A 21,885-nucleotide genomic window follows, 5' to 3' on the forward strand; every position below is an offset into this window, starting at 1 on the left:
TCTGGTCAGTTTTTCAGGTTGGTCTGTCTGAGTGTGGTCTTTCAGGGATTGGGGCAAACAGGCCGGACAGTGCGTAGTATAAATAGAATTTCATTCATTTCTCTGTTTCAGGCAAGTGATCGTTCAAGATGTAGAGAGGTCCGGACGACGTAAATGGAGTTCGACACCTTTTTTCTAGAATCGGTGTGCATCCCTATGTTATAACTCCTCGACTGACAATATATTTTGTGATCCACCTTTGATACACTGGATGACAGTAAGGTACATCGCCAACTCACAGAGACCCTTCCACAAATAGCTCATCGGAGATACAGAACAAAGGATCCGGACGCTTCCCTCGAGCTAGAAGAGTATATACAGCAACCGCCTCCATACCAGCACTCCTGGGCACGATCTTGGCAGGATTTTGTGGCATGACTCCGCCAGGGTATGACGTCCTGCCCCAGAACCATCGATAAGGATGCAGTTCTCCCTATTAGAGATCTGCGGAATCCTGGCATGATTTGTTGGACGGCGTCGTCCTTGGTAGTACACTCCCATTCGTGCGTACAGCTTTCCCGTGACAGGTGACACGGCTGATCCCAGAGCTCAACGTGGCTTAGCCGCCAGTCTGTGCGACAGGGCTGTTAAACGATCGCTCCGTGGTCAGCGTGGCTAGGCTCGCGTAGTTTGTACATGTAGACGCCGAAACCTTCTTTCTTGTCCTTGAGATCACGATGCGGGGTTGGCTCTTGGCCATGAGGATGTTGACTTGCTTGAATAGTCCGCGAACTCCTAAGTCTGGATCAAAGGGCGACACTAATATTTCCTTCGCGTAGCATTTGCGATCTTACTGTGGTAGTAAAGATACCTAGTCCAGTTCAATGATACCTCTCGTCATCTGGGATGGCTGATCACTCAGTCGAGTCCTCGTCCTCGACCTCGTCTGCAACGCCTCTGGGATATATTGCGCCTCCGATCGTCGTGTTTTTATTCCTCCTTGTCTGGTGGGTCTGATGTCATCTATCTTGTCGTCATGTGTATTGATGAATCGATTAATTCAAATTAGGGCAGTTATCACCATAAGATATCGGATCCACAGAAGGGAGCGAGAAACAAGGCGCCTCTACTTCCTGGGAAGAACAATACTCGCCGATATCGATATCGATAAACAGTTCCCGCTTGTTAAGCTCAGTGTATGGAGGACACTGCACTGTGGAAAGCAAGCCCTTGGGGCAGAGAGCGAGACCCCGGATCCGACCCTGTGCTCTATTTGCATGGAACAGCTCCGGGATGATGAGGACGTCCGGCCGCTTCCTTGCGAGCACATTTTCCATCCGGCGTGTGTGGATCCGTGGCTGACGAGATATCATACCTCGTGTCCTTTGTGCAGAGTCAGCTTGGTAGAAGATGATGGCAAGTTGGATCTGGAGAATGGGAGGCGACCTCGGTTCTTGGGTATGCCTGTGCCTCCTGAACCGGCGTTGATCAGTTTTGCAGGGCGATTTGGGTGAAATTCTCATGTAGACTAGGTGGTCAGTCTTTCTCTCTTTGTGTAATTTCATGTGTCATGTAATTGCGGTTTAGTTAGCGGGAGATGGGTCTATTGAAGGGATCGCGACAGGCGTCACAGAATGAGCCTTTTGGCCTAGCCTGGGTGATTCTGGAGTTAATAATGTGTTCAGTTAATCTACTATTTGCCTGATCAATGCTTGGAAATCCATTCGTTCTATTTTCAGGATTAAACCCTCCATTCACCGGCCTGGTAGGCTATTCGCCCTGGTGAACCCGATCTAGAGCGTGATTCCGATGTATTGTTATCCTTGATCGATCCAGCTTCAAGATCAATTTGCACACGGCCCTTTTTCATACACTCCTGTTGATAGTCCCACCCGTCCAAGTCTATTCCCTGGACCTCTGCGGAGTTCTCCAGGTGTTCACAGGATGGTTTGGCGATTGCCTCCTTGCTTGCTTCTCGTCCGTCCAGTCTAACGGACGGCATGAGCTCCTTGATAGCCCGTCGATATTCGGATCCTTTGACCTTGAGGACTCGGTTTAGAGAAAACGAAGGTCGCGACTGTGAGCCTGAGGATTCCTTGCCAGGCTGGGCTCCCTGCTGTCGGTACTGCCTGCTTCCGTATATGAATGCCTTCAGGCCGAATAGTTTGCGGAGCAGCGGCCATAAGCACATCAAGTTCGCCACATAAATGGCTGTGCTGGCCTCCCGAATGTACCAAATCTGATAGGTGGTAGTCAAGGGGGAGGCGAAATTGAACACTTTGTTCAGAATGGCTGCCACGATGGTGAATACGCCGAGGCTCATGATGCATATAAGCAGCAGCTTTTTCCTCATCTTCATCTGTGCTTTGATAAGTAGCGGGACCGGGACCGCTAGCATGGCTGCATCCGACGATATGTTGAAGACAGCCTGGGTGATGGAGTAGTTCTGGTAGGTCGCGCATTGCAGGTCTTTGACAGGCATGGCCCAGTACTGGGAGAATGGCCGGCAGTAGACGCCGTAATATGTGACCATAATAACAACGAATCCAACCGCAACATACACCGCAATTATCTTGACATAAAGATGTAATCGGAGATTCTTGGTTAACCGCCAGAACAGGGTCAACATGCAGATCTTGACTCCCCAGGTCGAGAACAGCATGCATTGTTCCAAACCAATGACGATCTTACTACCAATGATCCGGTCCTTGACTTCTTGAGGATTGGCTAGAACCTTGTCGTAGTCGGCTGGGTCCATCAAGTTCGTTGCATAACGGGCGGATATTTGGATCAGAACTAGTAGACTCGTATAGATCAACTAGGATGGGATCATTGACATGTCAGCCGTTTTCGATTGAGGACGAGCAGACGGTAGAACCCACAAACGTTGCACTCATGACATAGTCATCGACTATTACACCAGTTACTGTTAGTAGCTGTCATACTGGTTGGCGCAAACCTACCGGGGCATACAGTATAAGCGCTTGACCGATCCATTTGAGATAACACGAGATATCCTTCGCCTGATCAGTCCTTTACTGTCTCTCAAAGGCGTCTCAATGTACGTACATTCTACCAACGTAGAGAACAGTGGCAATGCTCCAGAAAATGACAGACTCCGTGAGCAGCTGGTGCGGAGTGGGCGACACGTTCCCCATCGTGACAATGGAGCGCAACAGATGGGCAATCCGACAATGAGTGCTATTGCTCATCCGAAGCAAACAGCTTCAGTTCGGTATGTGATGTCAAGGTTGCATCGCCGTTTACTGGTTTAAAAGATTGAGATCGAGCTCTATCAGCCAGTTCACTATGAGCCATGATGTCTCAGGGATGTCAAATGGTCCGCGTATCCAAACATTGATTGACCGCATTATCATCCCGAATTTTTGTGTCAGACCTGAAACGATACAGCTCGCAATCCCTCATTTGTTGCATGGTAATTTGTCAGACTCCAGACCCAGATGAAGCAAGGGAAGGAAGGGAGGGAAGGGAGAGTTCAACGCAAGGGACGCTGGGACCACAGGTCGTAAGGACCATTGCCTACATCCACACTCAAAGAAACACTCATTGTTCAGCAACACTGTTTGAGTGCATTCTTACGCATTGAAGAATGCTTGAATGTTTCCCAACTCCGGCCACTCGAGCGGGGACTCCGAACAAGATGACAGGCTGGGGAGCACGAGCAACAAAATTGTATGACCCACTGTTGTCGTTCCATTCGAATCATGTTTGAGTTATTTATCTTTGAGTCCTTATTTCCCTTGCACATCTAACCAAGGTCTTCTCAAGTGAGGGAGGTGCTTGAACGCCATCACATGCGTTTGCCGTGTTAAGCGCAGCCAAGGCCAGTTGGAGAAGCATCTGCATAGTTCCCCATTAAGCGTCTGTAAGCGAGCTTTCCTCCCTAGGTTGATCTCTTCTGAAACCAAGGGTATTCAAGGATGTAATTTCGTATGTAAGGAGAACCGTCTCCGGCACTACAACATCTAGGAGACGCATTTGTGCCCAGGCCCGAACAGGGTTCGCTTGTCCTTACGACTTGCGCAAGACGGCCAGGGTCAGCTTAATGGCAAGCTTAAAGCAAATAGGGCGCGCAGTAGTCCTCGAGGTGTGTTCGGACGCTCAATGGTGAGCTATTCCACGCTTTGCTTTCCTGGCAGGTGCTCACACTGCTCACCCGGTGATGCACAATAGCTGTGTATGTGTTCGGTTGAGATCAAACTTCTTCAATCATCCTCAGTCCAATTGTCTAAATAGCGGTCAAGCATTGATTGGAGTCATTCGTACATGTCTCGTACCAGCCAACGCATTCTCCAATATGTAAGGCTTCAGTGCCGAATTCAATCTCAAAAGGCATATTTCTCCGCAAGTTGTTCAGAAGAAGAGGGCAAATAACCGACATGGCAGAACCATGTACACCATCCCCAGATAGATTACAAAGAGTCATTCTTTGCAAATCGCAAGTAGAGGAGCCAGGATTTCCAGCCACACTCTTCTGGAATTCTTTATCCCTCCGAGGACCACGCGTATGTTTAGCAAGTGGAGGAGTCCTGGAAGAACGCCTCCGAACGCCTCGCTCCAGCGTAGGTCTATGGTCGCACGAGATTTTAAATGCCTGTAACCAAATTCGATTCAGAACTGAAGCTCATCTTCGCTTCGCAGGCTTTGTGGCTGCCCAGATGGACAGTTAAACGCTTCCTCGTGTCGAAGCAGCCATCACTTTCCAAGAGCGCCGGGCCCACCTGGTGTTCTGACGCTGTGAGCTTCTAGGGTTGCGATAACGAGAATAAAGGTGGTTAGCATGGAAACAGCAGATAATGATCGTCCTGTCACTTAATCTCCCTTAGTCGGCACACATTGGCCCGAAGGAGTGAAACCAGACAATTGATAGGTCTCATCATTCCTTCACGTGTTTCCGATTATAGAATCAAACTGTGTATCTGCAGTCGGTCTGCACATCAGTAGCTGTCATCGACAATGACGCAGCTGAATGGAAAACATCTCAACCCATTTGATGTTCAGAGTTGACCTAGTCGAGTGGGAGCATCGAGTCCGGGTCTATACCATGAGCCTTGTGATCGGTAATCGCATGCGGTTTTTGGGAGCCACTCTCCCTTCGTGGATCTCTATGCAACTGGCTGTTCTAGCCGGCACGAGGGCTCCAAGTGATTCGTCGTCCATCATCAGGCTATCACCCCGATTTTGAGATACAATGCCGAAGCTGATTGTCTCCGTCCAGCCGCTGAATCAACTGCGGCAATTCAAAGCAAGACCAGTTTTTCATTGCATTATCTCATCCTGGTTTATGATCCCATATGCTTGGAAAGGTTGCCCTAGAGGAAGCATATGAATACTCTGGCCTGGCGGAGAAGTCGATGCGAGACTCCAGCTTGTACATCGCTCCTTGGGACCGTGAGCGCTACGTGCGCCAAATCCATGATATCACCGGGGGGAACGTCTCCCATTATCCAACGAACACAACACGGTATCGGGTATACAGTCGTCTCCTTGACCGTCCCTGGGATCCTGGGCATTGCGGATAAAACCGAGGCGGAAAAGACAGCGACTCTGATGAACAATTGGATCGCAGAGCATATCAAGGAGCACCGAGACCGCCTGGGAGCTTTTGCCTGCCTGTCAATGCATGATCCAGTTCAGGCTGGCCAGGAGCTTCGCCGCTGCATCAGGAAGCTCGGCTTCCTTTGCTGTGTGATTTCCAACATGCCGGTCCGAATGGCGAAACATACCTCTTCTACGACCAATCTCAGTACGATGCCTTTTGGAAGGTCCTCACGGTAGCTCGACGTTCCCCTTTATATCCACACTGCTGCTGCTGCCGATGTGATCCTGGAAAAATTGTACAGTCAGCGTCCATTCTTAATCGGACCACCTCTATCTTTCGCTAATGGGGTGAGTCTGCATACTCTGAGATTGATCAGCAATTGCGTGTTTGACCGACTTCCCACAGCGAAAGTTATCATTGTTCATCAGGGAGAACACATTCCCTTTGACTTTTGGCGTATAAACCACTGGTTCCAGGAATGTCGAGAAGTCCATTGCTGAAGGGAAGGGCAAAGTCATGTGCAAGAAGACCGTTTATGATTATTTTAAGAGACACTTCTCCACGGTGACACTCAAGTATGTGATGGACGAGATAGTCGCCGACCGCGTCCTCTTCAGCATTGACTACCCATATGAGATGACCAAAAATGGCTGTGGCTGGTGGGATAATGGTGCGAAGGCCATTCAGGAGGCAGTTGGAGGTGTTGATTTGTATCGTTGGATCGGTCGAGACAATGCGAAGAAACTGCTGGAATTGAGTGACTTTCACGATTCCGAAGCCCCTGTCAACTGGTCTCCTCTGGCAATTAGTGGATTTTCGGAGGTTGTACGATTGAACGTGATAATATGTAAACATGGCAATTACCTAGTCCTTTCGACTCAAAATCCATTCAAGTACGGTCACTTTGACGACATACTAAATAATCAGGCGAAGGACTGATATAAACAAGGCTGTGACTTTCACAACTCAGAGACCAAGGTAAGGGCGATAATATTGGACAAGCTGATGATCCCAAAAGTAGTTACTTTGGCGAAAGAGTTGGCTGAAGACGGACTTCATCGAGCAGCACGTGGTTGAGACATGAAATGGTCTGCATTAGGTCCTCTTTCTAGTTAGAATTCCACCAGCATCCACCGGAAGTATTCTCGTCACTTTACCCAGATATGGAAATAGCAGAGAACAATCGAAAAGCCAATGAATATGCCCGAGAATGCAGACTCAGTGGCGAGGATCGACAGGAAAATACTACCTCAGCTCCCCCTTGCGTGGGGATCGCAAGAGCAAAAAGTTCTCTTACCCATCTAGCGGTTGTAGAAGTACTTCCAAACGTTGTCAAAGGTCCTGAGAGACTGCTCTCAGCTGCGTTGCTCATCTTATCATACCACAGCTTGTCAAATTGTACCATATCCCATCCCGACCGCGGCGTATGCTCGGGATGGATAACATGATATTCTAAGGCTGGCCATGGCATCGGCGACTTGATGACCAAGTAAGCCTTCAGATATGCAACCCACGTGGCGTCCATATGGGGGCAGCCACACCTCCTTGCATGGAGTAGGAGGTAAGAGTTAGGAAGTAAGGTAAGTGGTTTAAGGGAGCACATGCCACCGAATAACTCACCTGTGGCACATCGAGTGTACCAGTCTTTGTTGTACAAGAAAGACTGGACTTCTCTTCTACCTCTGCATTTGTTCCCCAATCAGCCAAATGGATACTTCCTATGATCCCAACATGATGGACGATGCACGTTTAGAGGCTGCCTTAGGCCACAAGCAGGAGCTGAGAAGACACTTTGATCTCTTCAGCTTGGTCAGTCTCGGTATTGTCATTGCGAAGTAGGTCAAGGACAAGGCCAGCCATCTGTACTGTTTGCTGATATGTTGCGTAGTGCCTGGGCCGTTACTGGAGGAACGATCGTTGCAGCTCTGCAAGATGGAGGCCCCATGGCAATACTGTACGGCCTCATACTTGTCAGTATATTCTATACACTCATATCCGCGTCCCTGTCCGAACTCGCGTCTTCTATGCCATCAGCCGGGGGAGTTTATTATTGGGCATCGGTGTCGAGCCAAGAATACGGACGGTTTGTTGGCTTTCTGACCGGGTACCTGAATGCTTGTGCCTGGCTTCTGTCGGCTGCGTCGATTAGCTCCATGCTCGGAAACGAAGCTGTGACCATGTACATGCTCCTCAACCCCGGCTCGCAATGGCATTCGTGGCAGGTGTTCATCGTTTTCCAACTGCTCGCTTGGATATGTTGCGCGGTGGTTTGTTTCGGGAATAACCTCATCCCTATGTTGAACCGAGTTGCCCTTGTTCTCTCTATGTGTGGCCTATTGGTGACTGTCATTGTCCTCGCCGTCATGCCGAGAAAGCATACAAGCAATGCTGAGGTTTGGGGAAGATATCACAACAACACCGGCGGTTGGTCGGATGGTATTTGTTTCCTCATAGGTTTGATCAACCCGGCCTTCTCAATCGGAGTCCCTGACTGCATCACCCATCTTTCCGAAGAAGGTTAGTGATCTTGCTCCTTAAGTATACTACTTCCCTGGGTAACAATGCTTTCTACATAGTTGTGAAGCCCGGAATCAGAATCCCTCAAGGAACGATGCTCCAGATGCTAACTGCCTTTATCACCACCTTTGTCTACCTAATTGCTCTGTTCTACTCCATTGAGGACCTCGACGCTGTCTTACATAGCGAGTTCTCGTCTTTCCCAACAGCAGAAATCTACCGACAAGCCACTGGATCCCGGCAGGGGGCAGTCGGACTGGTTGCGGTGCTCTTCGTGACCGCGTTTCCAACCCTAGTTGGAGTCTACATCACCGGCGGCCGCATGTGGTGGAGTCTGGCTCGTGACAACGCAACGCCTTTCGCCTCATACTTCAGTCATGTCCATCCAACACAGAAGAATCCCATCCGGGCCACTGTAGCCATGGCTGGTATGGTGAGTTTCCTGGGTTGCATATACATAAGCAGTACTACCGCATTCCAGGCACTACTATCGTCCTATGTCGTGCTGAGCACTCTGTCCTATCTAGGGGCTATTCTGCCTCATGTGCTGACAGGCCGGAAGAATATAGTGCCTGGACCTTTCTACATGGGGAGGAAGACAGGCTTGGTAGTGAACGGAGTGGCTGTGGTCTATATTCTCGTTACTATTGTTTTCTTCTGCTTTCCACTCACCTTCCCGGTCACAGTCCACAATATGAACTATTCGAGTGTTATTGCTGGAGGACTAGTCACTTTGACTGCGTTATGGTGGTTTGTTCGCGGAAGACGTGATTACACAGGGCCGCAATACAGCGCCGAGATCGCGCAAAGTCTTCCTGCCGTGTTGGAGACAGAGAAGGAGGGACCCTCCTGACAGAAGGCTGCCCGAAAACCATATGAATGTTTGAATGCCTATCTCTCGGATGCCGCAACGTGTAATATTAGCAATTGAAATCTATCCAAGGCAATGGGCGGAACCCAGCATAAGTCCAGCAAGAACTACTTTCAATTGGAGCCTTGAGGGGCACTCTCGGCTGCAAGTTTGTTTAAGTTAGTTCCTTAAGGCATCACAAGAGTTCGCTATCATCATCATTCAGTAAAGGAGAAGATCAACCCGGCCATTGCATCTACAGTCTCGGGCGAATTGACTGACTTCCCTCCCAGGACTCGCCAGCCTCGAGGGTCTGCCAGCCAGCAACGGAGCCAGCCTCGATGCAAATCATCTTCTTGTATGCATCATCCGGGGCAAAATCGGCCATGCCCTTCGCCTTCTCGATCCAAGGATTCCAGACAACGATATCGTTCAATCCCTCGCGTGTAACAGAGAAAATAGGCTTGTCGTCAGCGACAGATGCCACGATGATGGGAACCTTAGGGTCCAGTGCTTTGTACACACGATCTGTCTCCTTGTTGATCTCCAGTGCAGGCGAAGTCTCAGTGTGCGTAGTAGCGTTTTGGGTCTTATCGATGTAGGTCTTGGATTCGAGGTTCTTAACCCGGATCTGCGAGATATCCTGAGAGGCATTGGCAATTAGCAACGCACTGCAACAGTGACAGGATACAGGCAGCTTACATCAATGCTGAGATAGGTGTGCATCAGAACCTGGAAGTCGAAATTCTGGTTGCCCTTGTTCTGCACTTGCAGGGATGTTTCCAGACCCTCCTTGGACAAGGTGACACTGTACAAAAGGCCGAACTCATACGGCCAAGCCTTCCGGAATTCCTCGCTCAGCATAGTATGAGACAGACCAAAGTCGAGCTTGACGGAATCATCACAGTCCTTCTTTCCTAGCGATTCGGACGATGACTTGCCCAGGAACTCCCAGTTGGAGTTGCGCGCAAAGCCATGCTGTGAGAGGGAAGAGGTAGCGTGGTTGGGAGGAGGAGGACCGAAGACCTATATCAAATAGAATTAAATCAGTCCTGCTGTCTAGCTCCAGTTAAGGAGATCTTGGATAGACGTACAGGGAACACAACGGGAATGCCACCACGAATAGGCTTGGAGCCATCCAAGTGAGCCTTTTCACTCATGAACAACTGTTCCCGTCCATTTGCAAGCTTCCACGAGGTGACCGTTGCTCCATACAAGTGAACGGTGACTGACTCGCCGGTGGGCAAGGTGGCCTCGATCTTGTTCTCGCGGAAGGTGATGGTGGGCTGGGGTAGTGATGCGGCCACACCAATGGCTGAGGGCTTGTTAGACCGCTCCATTTTTCCGATGTCAGATTCAAGCAGGTCTTAGGCTAGACTTGTGGGTTTGAGAATCTAAAGAGCGAAGATGGTCGTTGGGCTTGGTGTTATGCGGGGAGTGCTACGACGGGACTGAGGGGAGGCGGGGCAACAACATCATAATCGTCGCCCTATTATTCCACCACATATGACTCCGACTGACATCAAGCCAGCCCACAGTTGAGAATTTTGCCTACCATAACCTACAGTGTTAATTGAAATAATTCGCCATTTGTTCATTGATTACTTTTCCAGCTCCGACTACTATACTGTCGTGTCCGAGTTCTATGCTTAAAACGATCAAGGAAGCGATCTGATTGTAAAAGTACTAACTATTGCAATGCCTCTAACCATGCTGCCACAGTACCGTGGTATGTCCCTCGATACTCACGGCCTCAATCCGTCGCATCTCGTCTGGTGTCAGGCGCCAACCTAGAGCCTGCATGTCCTGCCCCGCTTGCTCACCACTCCGAATTCCCACCAGAGGAAGAACTCCCTTGTTGATACTGAAATTCAATGCCACAGCAGCCACTGGGACACGCCTTTCTTCAGCAATTCGTTCAAGCACGATCAAGGTTGGCTCGAGCATGTGCATGGGATAGCTACTGAAACGATAAGTCCGCGGAGGCTCATAGAATCGAGAGTACTTGTTCGACAGGCGCCCCTCTCCCAGCGATGCATATCCCTGGAAGACGATTCCTCTTTGGCGGCATTCACGGATTAATCCATGAACTTCTGGATGTCTTCTGATGACGGAGTACTCGCACTGATTGATCGCCAGGGGGACGCCATGCTTGTCGAGCTCATTGGCCATTTTGATCATATCGTCTTTATCATAATTGGCAACGCCAACGGTCCGTGCCAACCCACTGTTGACGCAATTCGCAAGGCCCTGCGCGACGGTCGATATCATGCTAAGGTGAGTTGGTCCATGGACAAGGTAGACATCCACATATTCAAGGCCAAGCCTCTCCAACGAGCTCCTGAGCTTGTTTTCCGGGCCGTGCGATTGGAGGAAGACGTTCGTCGGGTCGGGCCATGACATCCATTTTGTCTGTATGATGAATTCCTCCCGCCTCATATCCTTGAACAGCTGGCCACAGATACGCTCGCTGTCTCCGTCACCATACGCAGGGGCCGTGTCAACAAAAGTTAACCCGACCTCTCGCAACCTCGACCAAGCAGCTCGGATTCTCGGAAGGTCACGTTCGGCATCGTATTTCCACGTGGCTTTATCGCCCCAGGACCAGGCACCGATGCATATATATGGCACTAGAACATCGTGGGCCTTTCCTCGCAGTGTGATTCGGGCCCTCGAGTCTGGTATGATTTCACTGGGCAACACATAAGACTCCTCGCTCATCTTGGGGTCAACGGGATTCGGGTGCGGCGAGTGCATTGGTCCTTCTGTAGCGGACATGCCGGATGCCAGCCCTGTCTGCAAGACATACTGACTTCCTGCGACTGACATTTTGCGTAATTAAGGGTATCAATATACAAACGTAATCGATTCTATGTGTGCTCGGACTAGGCTATGCACAGAGTAGGAAGCAAGTGTCATACAACGGCACAGGATATCCAATTACTCTTGGGGAAATATATACACAAGTATTAGCCCCCTTCGTCATTGTGGTGGCCAGATATCTGAGGGTTCCCGGGAGACATGTCCGACTCGCCTCCATCCACCCTGCATATTACATTTGCCAGGCTGATGGCAAGGGCGCCATGACTCGCAAAAATCATTAAGTCATGTTCCGTCTCGCAAAGGGAGATTGTCAGGACCATGCCAAAAACTTTCAAGCAAAAAGAGTGCGCCAAACGGGATTCGAACTCGTGTCTCGGTCTTGCCCAGTTGGGGAATGGGAGGACCGCATCCTAACCACTAGACCATTGGCGCGCTGTTATGGTTAGTAAGGCAGAGTTAATAATGATGACACATTACACCTGCAATTCCATTTAGCTTTGGCAGAGTAAATTTCTCTCTCTTCGCACCTCTTTCTGTATGGAGAATTTCTGATTGAATGAATATGAACTGAAAAATTTATCTTGTTGGTTTGAAAATCAATTGGCTCTATGACATTCGCGCTTTTCAAATATAGAGTGTAGAGAGGTTAGAGAGGTGAAGAGGGAGAAAAGTCAAAAATCGATTCCAGAAAACGCCATCGCTATGCTCCATCTAGATATCCAACCCGATAGATAGCCCGCCTGAACTCCGGTCCAAAATTGTGGGTCAACCCAAAAAATCAAAAAAGAAACTGCACCCATGCTGGCGATCACATCAGAATGAATGACATTCATGTTTTTACCTTAGAGCTCGATACAGCAGCGATTGCTGCCCCCTCAGTGGCCACAGGTTTTGGGTTCCCAAGTGTGCTCGTAGCATCACGTTTAGATACTTCTTCATCGATAAAGCATCCTAAGCCTGCAAACGCCTCGAGCAGGGTACGAGAATAATACTCCCGTAAATCGTACCCACCTGCCTGCATACGGGTGTCCTGTCTGATTGGGTCGAGGTAACTGGATGGGTAGTGATCGCGCAGGGTATAGTAGTCGCGCTTGTTGGGAACGTAGCCGCCAAATGGATCGTAGGCCTTCTCGGGCTCCGGGGTCTTGATCTTCTTGAGACCCTTGATGAGACCTGTGTCTGCTGGACCGGCGCGGTCCGCAGTGGTGGCAGCCTGGGCGAGTTTCTTGAGCTCAGAGCTGCGCAGGGCGGCCTGCTTCTGACGGATTCGATCTTCCTCGCTACGCCGCGCAGATGATTTCTTGAGGAGGACTTTGTGGCTCTCCCGGGCGATGGTGGCGGCATCGCCTGGTTTTCCCGCTGCAAGCCGGGCGAGATAGTCTTCTCGGCCAGCGATAACTTCTCGTCGCTCGTTCTCGTATTCCTGCCTTGCTTCCTCCCGGCGGATACGTGCGAGTTCCTGTTCCTGTGTCTGCTGCTCTTGGAACGACGATGCCTCCTGGGCTTCGAGAGCGCGGTTGGCCCGAATGGAGTTCATGTTCTCTTGCGCGTATTTCTGGAGATCCGCCTCTGTCTTCGCTACGTCTGTACCGTGGACGAGGTTTGCAATAATTTCTTCACGCTGCTCAAGGAAATCGTCCCAGGCCCGTTTGGAGTCGAACTCCTCCTCACGGCGATTTAGACTGGATGACATTAGCGCAGCTCAGAGAAAAAGAACTCTGAGCATTAAAGAACCTACATTGACATCACTCGGCGACGTATATCCACTTCCCTTTCCACTCCGATATCCTCAAAGGTCTGCTTTCTGAAACGATTCTTCCGCAGAGTTCTATGGCATCCCGCGACAGGGCAGTTGGCAGGGCCCGATGAGAAAATCCGATCCACACATGACTCGCACATCTTATGGTAGCATTCTGGGTTGATGAGGAATCGCATATCCGGGTTTAAGTAGCGGGATGATTTGCAAACGGGACAGACCTCTACACAGGTGCATTCAGCATTTGATCGTAGGAAAATCTGGCAAGCATAAGGTAGTTACTTACCATCTTCATCCCCGCGATGCGCGAGGGCATCGCGATCAGAAGGCATGGTTTACAATCAAAAAGACAGATGAAACTAGCCACTCGATAAGATGTTAGAGAATTCAACAGATGTGAGCAAGTTTCGAGAGCAGAGATAGATGTTCATGTCGATGACGGTGCTAGCTGATAGTTGAAGAGCTGGAGGGACGGGCCAATCAGAAGCATGGTTCGCGGTTCCGCGCTGCGGAACTTCTTTTGTCTTCTTCGCCTCAGCCATCAAAATCTGAGCATACCTACAGCAAATTTTCTGGCCAGTCAGTTTTGCGTCAGGTCAGATGCAATAAAAGTCTATATGATCGTTTTATCTACTCCTACAAGATAAATATTTGAGAACCTCTACCATGGGCGTGCCAGACGGCCACTTACAAGACCTCGAGCGTCAGCGCCTCGAACTCGAGGACAATCTCCTGAAACTTCAGGAATCATTGTATCATTGGCGGACATGGGAGGCCGAATACGACGGATTGAAAGAGGAAATCAGCAATCTAGGCGACAATGCTACGACAACTGATTTCCTCCGCATAGGCCGCAACTTCGGCGGGTCGCTGGTTAATGAACACGAAGTCAAGGTGATTCTGGGCGAGAAACAAGGCGTGACACGATCGAGGCGACAAGTTATCGATTTGATATCGAGGCGGATCGACTACGTGAAGGAAAATGTTGCGACGATGGAAAAGAGGCTGCGCAAAGCAGAGTCTCAGCTTTATGCGCTGGAAACTTCCGAACAACTTCCCTCAGAACCTACTGCGGATTTTCAAATGACGGAGATCATGGAGGAACTCGACGAGGATGGCAATGTGATTTCCAGCTCAACCTCTACGCCTGGGAATCAGGCCCCAGAACTCCTGGAAATTCTGAAAAAGGCCGGTGTTAAGGACATACCAGAGGTTCCGAAGCCGAAAGACGCGGAAAATGTTACTCCACCTGTCACTGCTGAGAATGATCGGGCTGGGGCTGAAGAAACCCAGACTCCTGGCCCCGAGGATCATCAGGCCGAAAAGCAGGATGAGAGCACTATATCTTCACAATCGGTTGCGGGAACGCAAGAGCAGCCTGTCACTGATATCGATGAGCCCCCGGAAGACGCAGAACTACGCCGTGAGATGCTACGATACAGCTTGGATGAGGTCGGAGCTGTCGTTGCCGAGCTTGAGCTAGACGAAGATGCGGACGAAGTTTCTGTTGACGAAGAATATGACTTTGATGACGATGAGGAAGAGGAAGAAGACGAATTTGGAAGGACGCGTCCTGTCCTGGACGAAGACTATCATCGGCAGATGCGGGAGCTAGAGAAGAAGTTGAACGCCAAGGGCTTGTGGAACGTGGGCAAAGATACCACTTCCCTTCCAGAGGATATTCGGGAGGAGCTTGAACGGCCTACTGTTGTTCGCATCGAGAAATCCGACGATTCTGTTGATACGGCGGTGAAGGGGAACAAGCCGAAGAAAAAAGTTGCTTTCGCCGAAGAGCTGGATATTGCTCCCGCGCCCAAACCTGGTGTCCCTGAGAAGAAGACTCTTCCACCCAAGCAGCCTGAAGTGCCCACAATGGCGGAGTCGGTTGTGGAACGCACCCAGCAGAACGGGAAGACACAAGCAGCAAGTGGCGGTCCAAAGAAGGCCTCGCGCTTCAAGAGTGCCAGGAAAGCAACCACGGAAGAGATACCCAGCGTCGTTCCTCCGATCAACGGCGTCCGAGCCTCAGACCCCCGCCCATCCCCTCGCAAGCCCGCGGCTCCAACGCCAGATTCCATTCCTCTCTTCCCCGCCAAACCAAGGCAACCCAAACCATTCTCGCAACCAATCTCAGATATCATTGAAAAGCCGTCGCCGCCACCGCAACCCGAAGGTCCCGAGGGGAAGATACTCGCCGATACCCTTATCGAGCGAACCGTCTCAGAAGGAGCCGCCGTCGCTCCCGAGCCAGACGAGCTCGACGAGCAGCTGCACAGAAAAGAGATCGCGACGGAGTTCTACAGGATGCGGAACCGGAAGATTCAGCAGAACGGTGGGTTCGTGGACGACGAGCCCGAGATGGTTCCCATCGACACCGATGAAGCCCCCAAGCGCGTGAGCAAGTTCAAAGCCGCGCGGATGAGGCAATCATAGGAGTACCATGGCCATGAGAGCATATACCCATTCTATTAACATTCGTCCTTTCTCTTCTTCTTGTGTAGAGATATATTCCTGAGTGTAGATCGGATTCTCACTCTGCCACTTGCTCTCCGGAGCTCTGGCGGAGACATGATCATATCTGAACCAGTGGTATGATCGTCTTGAGAAGATTCCAAGATCGAAGCCTAAGAGGGCTCTCTGACTGTATTTCGTCCCCGGCTCATCAGCTGCACGTACTGTGCTCAAGTAGAGTACTTACGGACGGTTGATGGGTTGGAGCATGTGGAAATCCGGTAACGTTTCACCCTCTACATGACTGTTCAGGCTGGCGTCGCTATTTTGCGTGGAGCTGGCTCTTAGGATACACATGGTCAGATTAAATTTCCATCGTATTCATCGCTTTGTTGCTCGACTAGAACTATTGAACATAATGTGTCTTCCCTCCAAGAGTCCGACAAAAACAGCTTAGGTATCAAGTCCTGAGTAGACTTATGTAGTCGTAACATCATGAGGAAATAATGAATAGGCTTCTTACAGCAACCGGAAGTCTTTTGGCAGAAGCCATCACAGGATAAAAAAAAATTGTAGCATGAGTCTCAACCCACAAAGGCATCCTGCTCCATGGACAATCAAAGAAGCATCGACTCTCCAGGGGCTTGCCAGAGACATAATTTATGGAATCGCATGCTGATGCTGACGATGACAATGTGGACACCGAGAGCGACAAAGTGTGCCAGTAAACTCCGGGACCGCAGAATGAATCCCGCCAGTAGAAGCAAGGGGTAGAGGACCCAAGGATTGACAGCTAGGGGAGCACAAGGCTGAAAGACTGAAACTACCTTCACGAAAAATAAGGACAGGGGCAGAAACGGCATAGTAGGCAATCGATGAGACGAGACTATTCCGAAGAGTCTTGCCAAGAAAGGACGAGTTGGCGGCGGAGGTAGCAACTGCTGTAGGGGACGAGTATCTTGATTCTCAATTGTCTGTTCAGCATGGTCGGTTTGATCCTGCGTAGGGGCAGGGCTAGCAGAAAACCTGGGTCGGATCATCAGCTCTCGCTCGGAGGTGAGAGAATCTCTTTTCTCTGTCCCATTGCTGTTGGCAAAAGACGCTGCCTCAAGAACGGTGCTGCTAGGTTCATAGTTAGGGCTGCGCCGTAGAGCCACTGGGCTTCCAGCGAGTGTGTTCCTTGGAGAGACAGATCGGCCCACCGATGAAGCGTCGGGGCTATCGACTGGATGAATTCTAGAGTTGGTACGAGGGTCGGGACTCGTGGAGCTAGATCTCCTGAACCGGAAATGCTCATTCCCATTGACACCGGCGTGAATGCCGCTCAAGACTTCATCCGCAGTCGGCCGTCGGTCGGGATCCACGGATAAGAGACGCTTGAGAAAAGTATAGAGCTTCTCAGGCAAGTCCGGCCGCAGTCTACGTTCGTCATCAAACCCGGTCCACTGGCTGATTTCTGCACGAAGTTGATCAAGATCCTCTTTCTCCTCGTGAATCAGGTCAGCATTGCGGTAAGGAAGTTCCGCAAAGCATAGGAAATGGAGTATCATGCCCAAGGAGAAGATATCTGACTTGAACGTGAAATTGCCAAATGGTCCTCCAGGGAAGTCTCGTCGTAGGACTTCCGGTGCACAATATGATACAGTTCCCGTTGCCCCAGTTGACAATCGTGTGGTATCCTGAGCCTGCACCTCGCCGAAGTCACTGACCAACACCCGTAAACCATCGCTCGTTTCGTGAAGCAAGCAGTTATTAGGTTTGAGATCCCGGTGGATATAACCGTTCACATGTAAATGACGGAGGCCGGACGTGATGTCCTTGAAGAACGAATAAATCTGCTCGAAATTCAGCTTGCGAGGTCCGCCCAGGTCAACCTTAGGTTCCGGCTCTCCCTTAGATTTTCTGCGCAGACGCGCCTTTAATTGCTGTGGCGTAGTCATATCTTGCACCGAGCCACAAATATAGTTGTGTAGATCTCCGGCGTTGCAGTATTGTTGTAGGATGAACGCACAAGGTACACTTGGCCCAAAGGTGCTGATTTTAGCATTCTCAAGCCATACGTGCCGATAGGATACGAGATTCTGATGCGATAAATGTTGCAACAATTGGACCTCGCCCAGGACCTTTTCCAACCATTCGTGATCGTCACCGACCGGAACACGTTTGCAAGCGTAGTGTCCCAACGATACACCGTCAAGCACATGCTTCACCAGAAGCACCACACCCTTTCCCCCTTTCCCTAGAATTCTCTCCTCAACGAAGAATTTTTTGAAGTAATCCTGGGTAAACGCGGCGGAGGATATCCCCTGAGTTCCACTTATGGAAGCAGTTGGCTCGCTCGTCGGCCCATCGGCGAGAGCAGGTTGGACCAAACGCCGACGAGGGGAAGGAGGTGTTGACGAGTCCGCGGAGCTAGGCAAGCTATTATGAAGCATACGAAAGTAGTCCGGGTTGACAAATTCCGGCTGAGGACTAGCATGGTGCCCTTCCTGACCTGCATTGCTCTCACGAAGCGGTCGATGGCAATATGGACAGTCGGTCAACTCAAGGCCCGCATGGCTGTCAGAGGCGTTCCGCAGTACCAGCTGTTGGGAGTCTCGATCGAAGACTACGACTGAATCGTTGTGACGCCTGCGATATTAAAACCATTAGATTCACTGGCTCCAGCACAGGTTCTGTGTAGTAGAGCCCTTACAGCACAACGTCAAAGTTAGAAGATCCGTAGGGAACAATAGACATGCCCTCTTCCGCCATTATTGGGGGAACGGTCGCACATCTCTCTAGGAATCAGAGACATGAAGAATCATAGTTGTAGTCATGGACGCTAGTTCCACAGAAGACAACATGCAGCCGACTTTGCTGTCTCGAGAACCTTATGATGCAAACCGCAAGGGCTATCTAATTGTATTGAGCGAGGGGAAAGTGAGGCTAGAGGGGCCCCACACAAGCTGCAGGCGGTGAGGCACACACTACTTGCTTAGGTACCGCCCATTTGGCTTCTACAGTCTTTACCAAGGTACAGCAAACGGAAATAGCTCATGTGATTTGTTAATTTCCTTTTAAATAGGGTCTGGGTATCAATAATATAGGACCGCGATGCATTGAGCATCTATTCAGTGACCGTCGCGTTGTCACGACGGCCTAAACTGAAAGAAGTATTGAGGAGTGTCACGCCCGATTCATGTCGTGTAAATCCACGACTGGGCTGAGTACACGCGTCAAAAGGCCTCGACTCCATCAGACCGTACACTCGGATCCTGATGGAATGCGTGCGCCGAACATGGATTCCGAAAGACAACCCGAAGGCGAATCAGGAGCCTGCCGGGCTATGCGCCGTTGGTCTAAACAGCGATCGGCGAGAAGCCACAAGCCTAACGATGCAGCCTTTGGCAATATAGTTGTACAAGCATCAGCTCGTATGGAATGAAATTGTTGAAGGAGAGCTTCTGTTCACTCCTCCCCGCTTTCTTCATCGCTGATTTCAAGATTCGCAATAGAGTCATCGTCATCTTCGCTTTCGAAGCCTTCGAATTCCTCATCTTCAGACTCGGCGTCCTCTTTGTTAGAGGCATTCTCGGTGGTTCCCGCAGGCTCCGAGCTTGTCTCGTCAAGCTTCCTCTTTCGACGCATCTCCCCAAGTCGACCTTCGCGACCTTCGATCTTTGCATTGTCATCACCGGCAGACTTGGGAGGCGGTGTGAACCACGGTATCTTGCCTCGAAGGAAATCATTGATGACCATCTTAGCGACACCATCCAAATCAGGCTCGCCTCCACGAAGGAGTCTACCGCCCTTGCGGGCGAGAATGCTAAGGAATTCGATCGAATCTCCAGTGCTCTTGATGCCATATGTGCGTTCAAGGTGTTTAGGTTGAACCTTTGCCAGAACAGCAGGGATATACTGTTCAGGGTTGTGAACATTTTCGATACGGACGACGCCACGAAGGAGAATATCTTGCTCCGTGTCGTTCTGGTTTGGTGGAACCACACCAGGGCAGTCGATGAGATAGATTCTCTTCATCAGAGTCACATACTGCCAAACCTTAGTCTCTCCGGGTATGGGAGCCACGGTGCAAACTTTCTTTTTCCGCAGAGTGTTGATGATGGATGATTTCCCAGTGTTAGGATAACCAATCAATCCTACAGAGATCTGCTTCCGGTCCGAGTGCAAAGAGGAGAATTGTCTCAGAAGCTGGATCAGAGAACCTTTACCAAAGGAGTTGTTGATCGAAGCGTGGAACGCCAACGTGGGGTAGTCCTTAGAGAGATGCCGTACCCAAGATGCCTGGTAGAAGAGTTAGCGAACTCTACCAGTGTTTGAATAAAACAGATGAAAATTAAGATCAGCGAAGAGTAAGATGTGTGAAATGTTACTAAGAGGACTGCTACAAAGCCGCCAAAAAGGCAGAAGCAGCACTCAACTCACAAACAGAGCACAGCTTAGCCCTTTACGACCAGTTTTCAAAACGAAAACCGGTCAGCCTAGCTTCAGAATGAAATTCGGCACGGGCCAGCGTCAATCTGCCAGAGCTGTAACAGACAAACTTCCATGGAGAAAAACACGACACGAAGTCGCAGGAAGAAGACTTGACTTAGCAATGGCATGTAGGCTTTCCAAGACCATGAAGATGCAACGTGATGATCGTATTGGACAATAGCGTCGAGGTTGGGAATGAATGAACAGAGAATTTACTTACTGCCACGCTCGTGGGAACAAGATCACACTTGTTAAGCACAAATATCAAGTGCTTATGTGGAGCTTCCTCACGAATATACTTCTCAACACTCCGGCAGCGTGTGCCTTCGGGGTCACGAGCGTCAAGCACGTGGATGACAACATCTGAAGAATCGATGACCTTGTACAGCTCGTTCCAGATTCGCTTGCTCTGTCCTTTGGAGAAGACGGACTCTCGAGCAGTGGGTGCTTCACTGAAAGTCTTGTCATCGGTCGACACATCGCCGGAAGCGATGATTGTTCCATCTTCGTGAGTGGCTTGATCGGTCTTTTCAACGTAGGCGTCATGCATCTTGACTGTCTCTCCAGCCAGGTCTTCCAGAGACGCAACACCCAGCTTGACTCGTTTTCTTTGAGCCTTGGGGCCGAACGTATCACTGAAAGGAGCAGTCTCGATGGCCATCTTCGCTTCATGCTGCTTCAGTCCATTCACAGTGTGAACATTGTCTCTGATTAAGCTCATAGGAAGCTTGTTGGTCTTGAGGAGAACCGAGTACGGATCCGAGGCACGTTCAGCGACTGCCTCGCGGAAGGATGTTAAAGACTCCTGAGAAATCACTCTCGTGTTACCGAACCATTTACGGTTTGGTTCGATCCGAGCCGTGGGTGCGTCTCGTGACTGGTACGAGGCGGCGACGGTAATGTTTCCAGCAGCGTCACGTCGAGGCTTGCCATCCTTGAACATGTTCAGGTGCTTGACCTTCTTCGCATCTCTTCCGTAAGGTCAGCAAGACATGTTTCACGTTGAATAAAGCATTGAGCATACCTGTAGAAGTTTTCACCCTTCGTTCTGACATTGGCCATGCCATCTCCAACCTTCCCCTGGCGTACCTTACGGTTCGCCTCCTTCTTTCCTGTACCCATGTCGAATGCTACTCCTTGATAAGGCCTTCAGAAAATAATTTCAAAAAGTCCCAAAGGCAGGAGTAGAAAAATAAGAGTTGGCAAAGCGCAAGAGAAGGAAGAGAGGGAAAAAGGAAAATTTCCTCGGAAGTGAGATTATTTTTTTCCTGGCGTGGGTGCCAAGCTCTGTGGTGCACGGACCAGGTGCAAGAAAATCCGCTTCATCTTTCCCGACTCCTATGATAGAGAGACCGCCGTCTTCGATCGTTCATTGCTTGCTACGTTCTTGTCTGGCCGCTTGCTAAGATTGGAGATTGCTTGCTCCTCAATCTCCGGTGGCCCGATTTCTATAAACAGAGACTTACCTCT

At 50.2% G+C, this 21,885-nt stretch overlaps 9 protein-coding genes and 1 non-coding gene across 10 annotated transcripts; 3 read left to right on the forward strand and 7 right to left on the reverse strand.

Moving 5' to 3' along the window:
- Positions 1 to 1,720: 1,720 nt before the first annotated feature.
- ALT_5361 (uncharacterized protein) lies at positions 1,721 to 2,737 on the reverse strand (the record flags this gene model as incomplete). The annotated part of the gene is made up of 1 exon (XM_033555187.2): positions 1,721 to 2,737. The coding sequence occupies one exon, from the start codon at positions 2,735 to 2,737 to the stop codon at positions 1,721 to 1,723; it is 1,017 nt and encodes a 338-aa protein (XP_033411078.2).
- A 2,557-nt stretch (positions 2,738 to 5,294) lies between these two features.
- On the forward strand, positions 5,295 to 6,481 carry ALT_5362 (salicylate decarboxylase; the record flags this gene model as incomplete). Its single annotated transcript, XM_033555186.2, has 3 exons — positions 5,295 to 5,391; positions 5,480 to 5,774; positions 6,019 to 6,481. The coding sequence occupies 3 exons, from the start codon at positions 5,295 to 5,297 to the stop codon at positions 6,479 to 6,481; spliced, it is 855 nt and encodes a 284-aa protein (XP_033411077.2).
- Positions 6,482 to 7,249: 768 nt separating this feature from the next.
- On the forward strand, positions 7,250 to 8,912 carry ALT_5363 (putative choline transport protein; the record flags this gene model as incomplete). Its single annotated transcript, XM_089599900.1, has 4 exons — positions 7,250 to 7,377; positions 7,431 to 8,059; positions 8,119 to 8,492; positions 8,541 to 8,912. 4 exons carry the CDS (start codon positions 7,250 to 7,252, stop codon positions 8,910 to 8,912), a joined length of 1,503 nt encoding a protein of 500 aa, XP_089455777.1.
- A 253-nt stretch (positions 8,913 to 9,165) lies between these two features.
- Positions 9,166 to 10,249, reverse strand: ALT_5364 (D-hexose-6-phosphate mutarotase; the record flags this gene model as incomplete). Its single annotated transcript, XM_033555184.1, has 3 exons — positions 9,166 to 9,552; positions 9,612 to 9,935; positions 10,004 to 10,249. The coding sequence occupies 3 exons, from the start codon at positions 10,247 to 10,249 to the stop codon at positions 9,166 to 9,168; spliced, it is 957 nt and encodes a 318-aa protein (XP_033411075.1).
- A 364-nt stretch (positions 10,250 to 10,613) lies between these two features.
- ALT_5365 (aldo/keto reductase) lies at positions 10,614 to 11,738 on the reverse strand (the record flags this gene model as incomplete). Its single annotated transcript, XM_033555183.2, has 1 exon — positions 10,614 to 11,738. One exon carries the CDS (start codon positions 11,736 to 11,738, stop codon positions 10,614 to 10,616), a length of 1,125 nt encoding a protein of 374 aa, XP_033411074.1.
- A 339-nt stretch (positions 11,739 to 12,077) lies between these two features.
- ALT_t105 lies at positions 12,078 to 12,164 on the reverse strand. Its single transcript is given in 2 exon segments — positions 12,078 to 12,112; positions 12,128 to 12,164. It is a non-coding gene; the product is annotated as a tRNA-Gly (tRNA).
- Positions 12,165 to 12,561: 397 nt separating this feature from the next.
- On the reverse strand, positions 12,562 to 13,820 carry ALT_5366 (TFIIH/NER complex subunit TFB3; the record flags this gene model as incomplete). Its single annotated transcript, XM_033555182.1, has 3 exons — positions 12,562 to 13,414; positions 13,471 to 13,711; positions 13,775 to 13,820. The coding sequence occupies 3 exons, from the start codon at positions 13,818 to 13,820 to the stop codon at positions 12,562 to 12,564; spliced, it is 1,140 nt and encodes a 379-aa protein (XP_033411073.1).
- A 334-nt stretch (positions 13,821 to 14,154) lies between these two features.
- On the forward strand, positions 14,155 to 15,921 carry ALT_5367 (prefoldin-like protein; the record flags this gene model as incomplete). Its single annotated transcript, XM_033555181.2, has 1 exon — positions 14,155 to 15,921. The coding sequence occupies one exon, from the start codon at positions 14,155 to 14,157 to the stop codon at positions 15,919 to 15,921; it is 1,767 nt and encodes a 588-aa protein (XP_033411072.2).
- A 635-nt stretch (positions 15,922 to 16,556) lies between these two features.
- ALT_5368 (protein kinase IKS1) lies at positions 16,557 to 18,693 on the reverse strand (the record flags this gene model as incomplete). Its single annotated transcript, XM_033555180.1, has 2 exons — positions 16,557 to 18,570; positions 18,635 to 18,693. The coding sequence occupies 2 exons, from the start codon at positions 18,691 to 18,693 to the stop codon at positions 16,557 to 16,559; spliced, it is 2,073 nt and encodes a 690-aa protein (XP_033411071.1).
- Positions 18,694 to 19,389: 696 nt separating this feature from the next.
- ALT_5369 (putative GTPase NOG2) lies at positions 19,390 to 21,537 on the reverse strand (the record flags this gene model as incomplete). The annotated part of the gene is made up of 3 exons (XM_033555179.2): positions 19,390 to 20,223; positions 20,636 to 21,386; positions 21,440 to 21,537. The coding sequence occupies 3 exons, from the start codon at positions 21,535 to 21,537 to the stop codon at positions 19,390 to 19,392; spliced, it is 1,683 nt and encodes a 560-aa protein (XP_033411070.1).
- Positions 21,538 to 21,885: the final 348 nt, after the last annotated feature.

The sequence above is a fragment of the Aspergillus lentulus genome (genome assembly GCF_001445615.1).
Source record: "Aspergillus lentulus DNA, contig: Alt09, strain: IFM 54703, whole genome shotgun sequence".
NCBI classification, from domain to species: Eukaryota; Fungi; Ascomycota; class Eurotiomycetes; order Eurotiales; family Aspergillaceae; genus Aspergillus; species Aspergillus lentulus.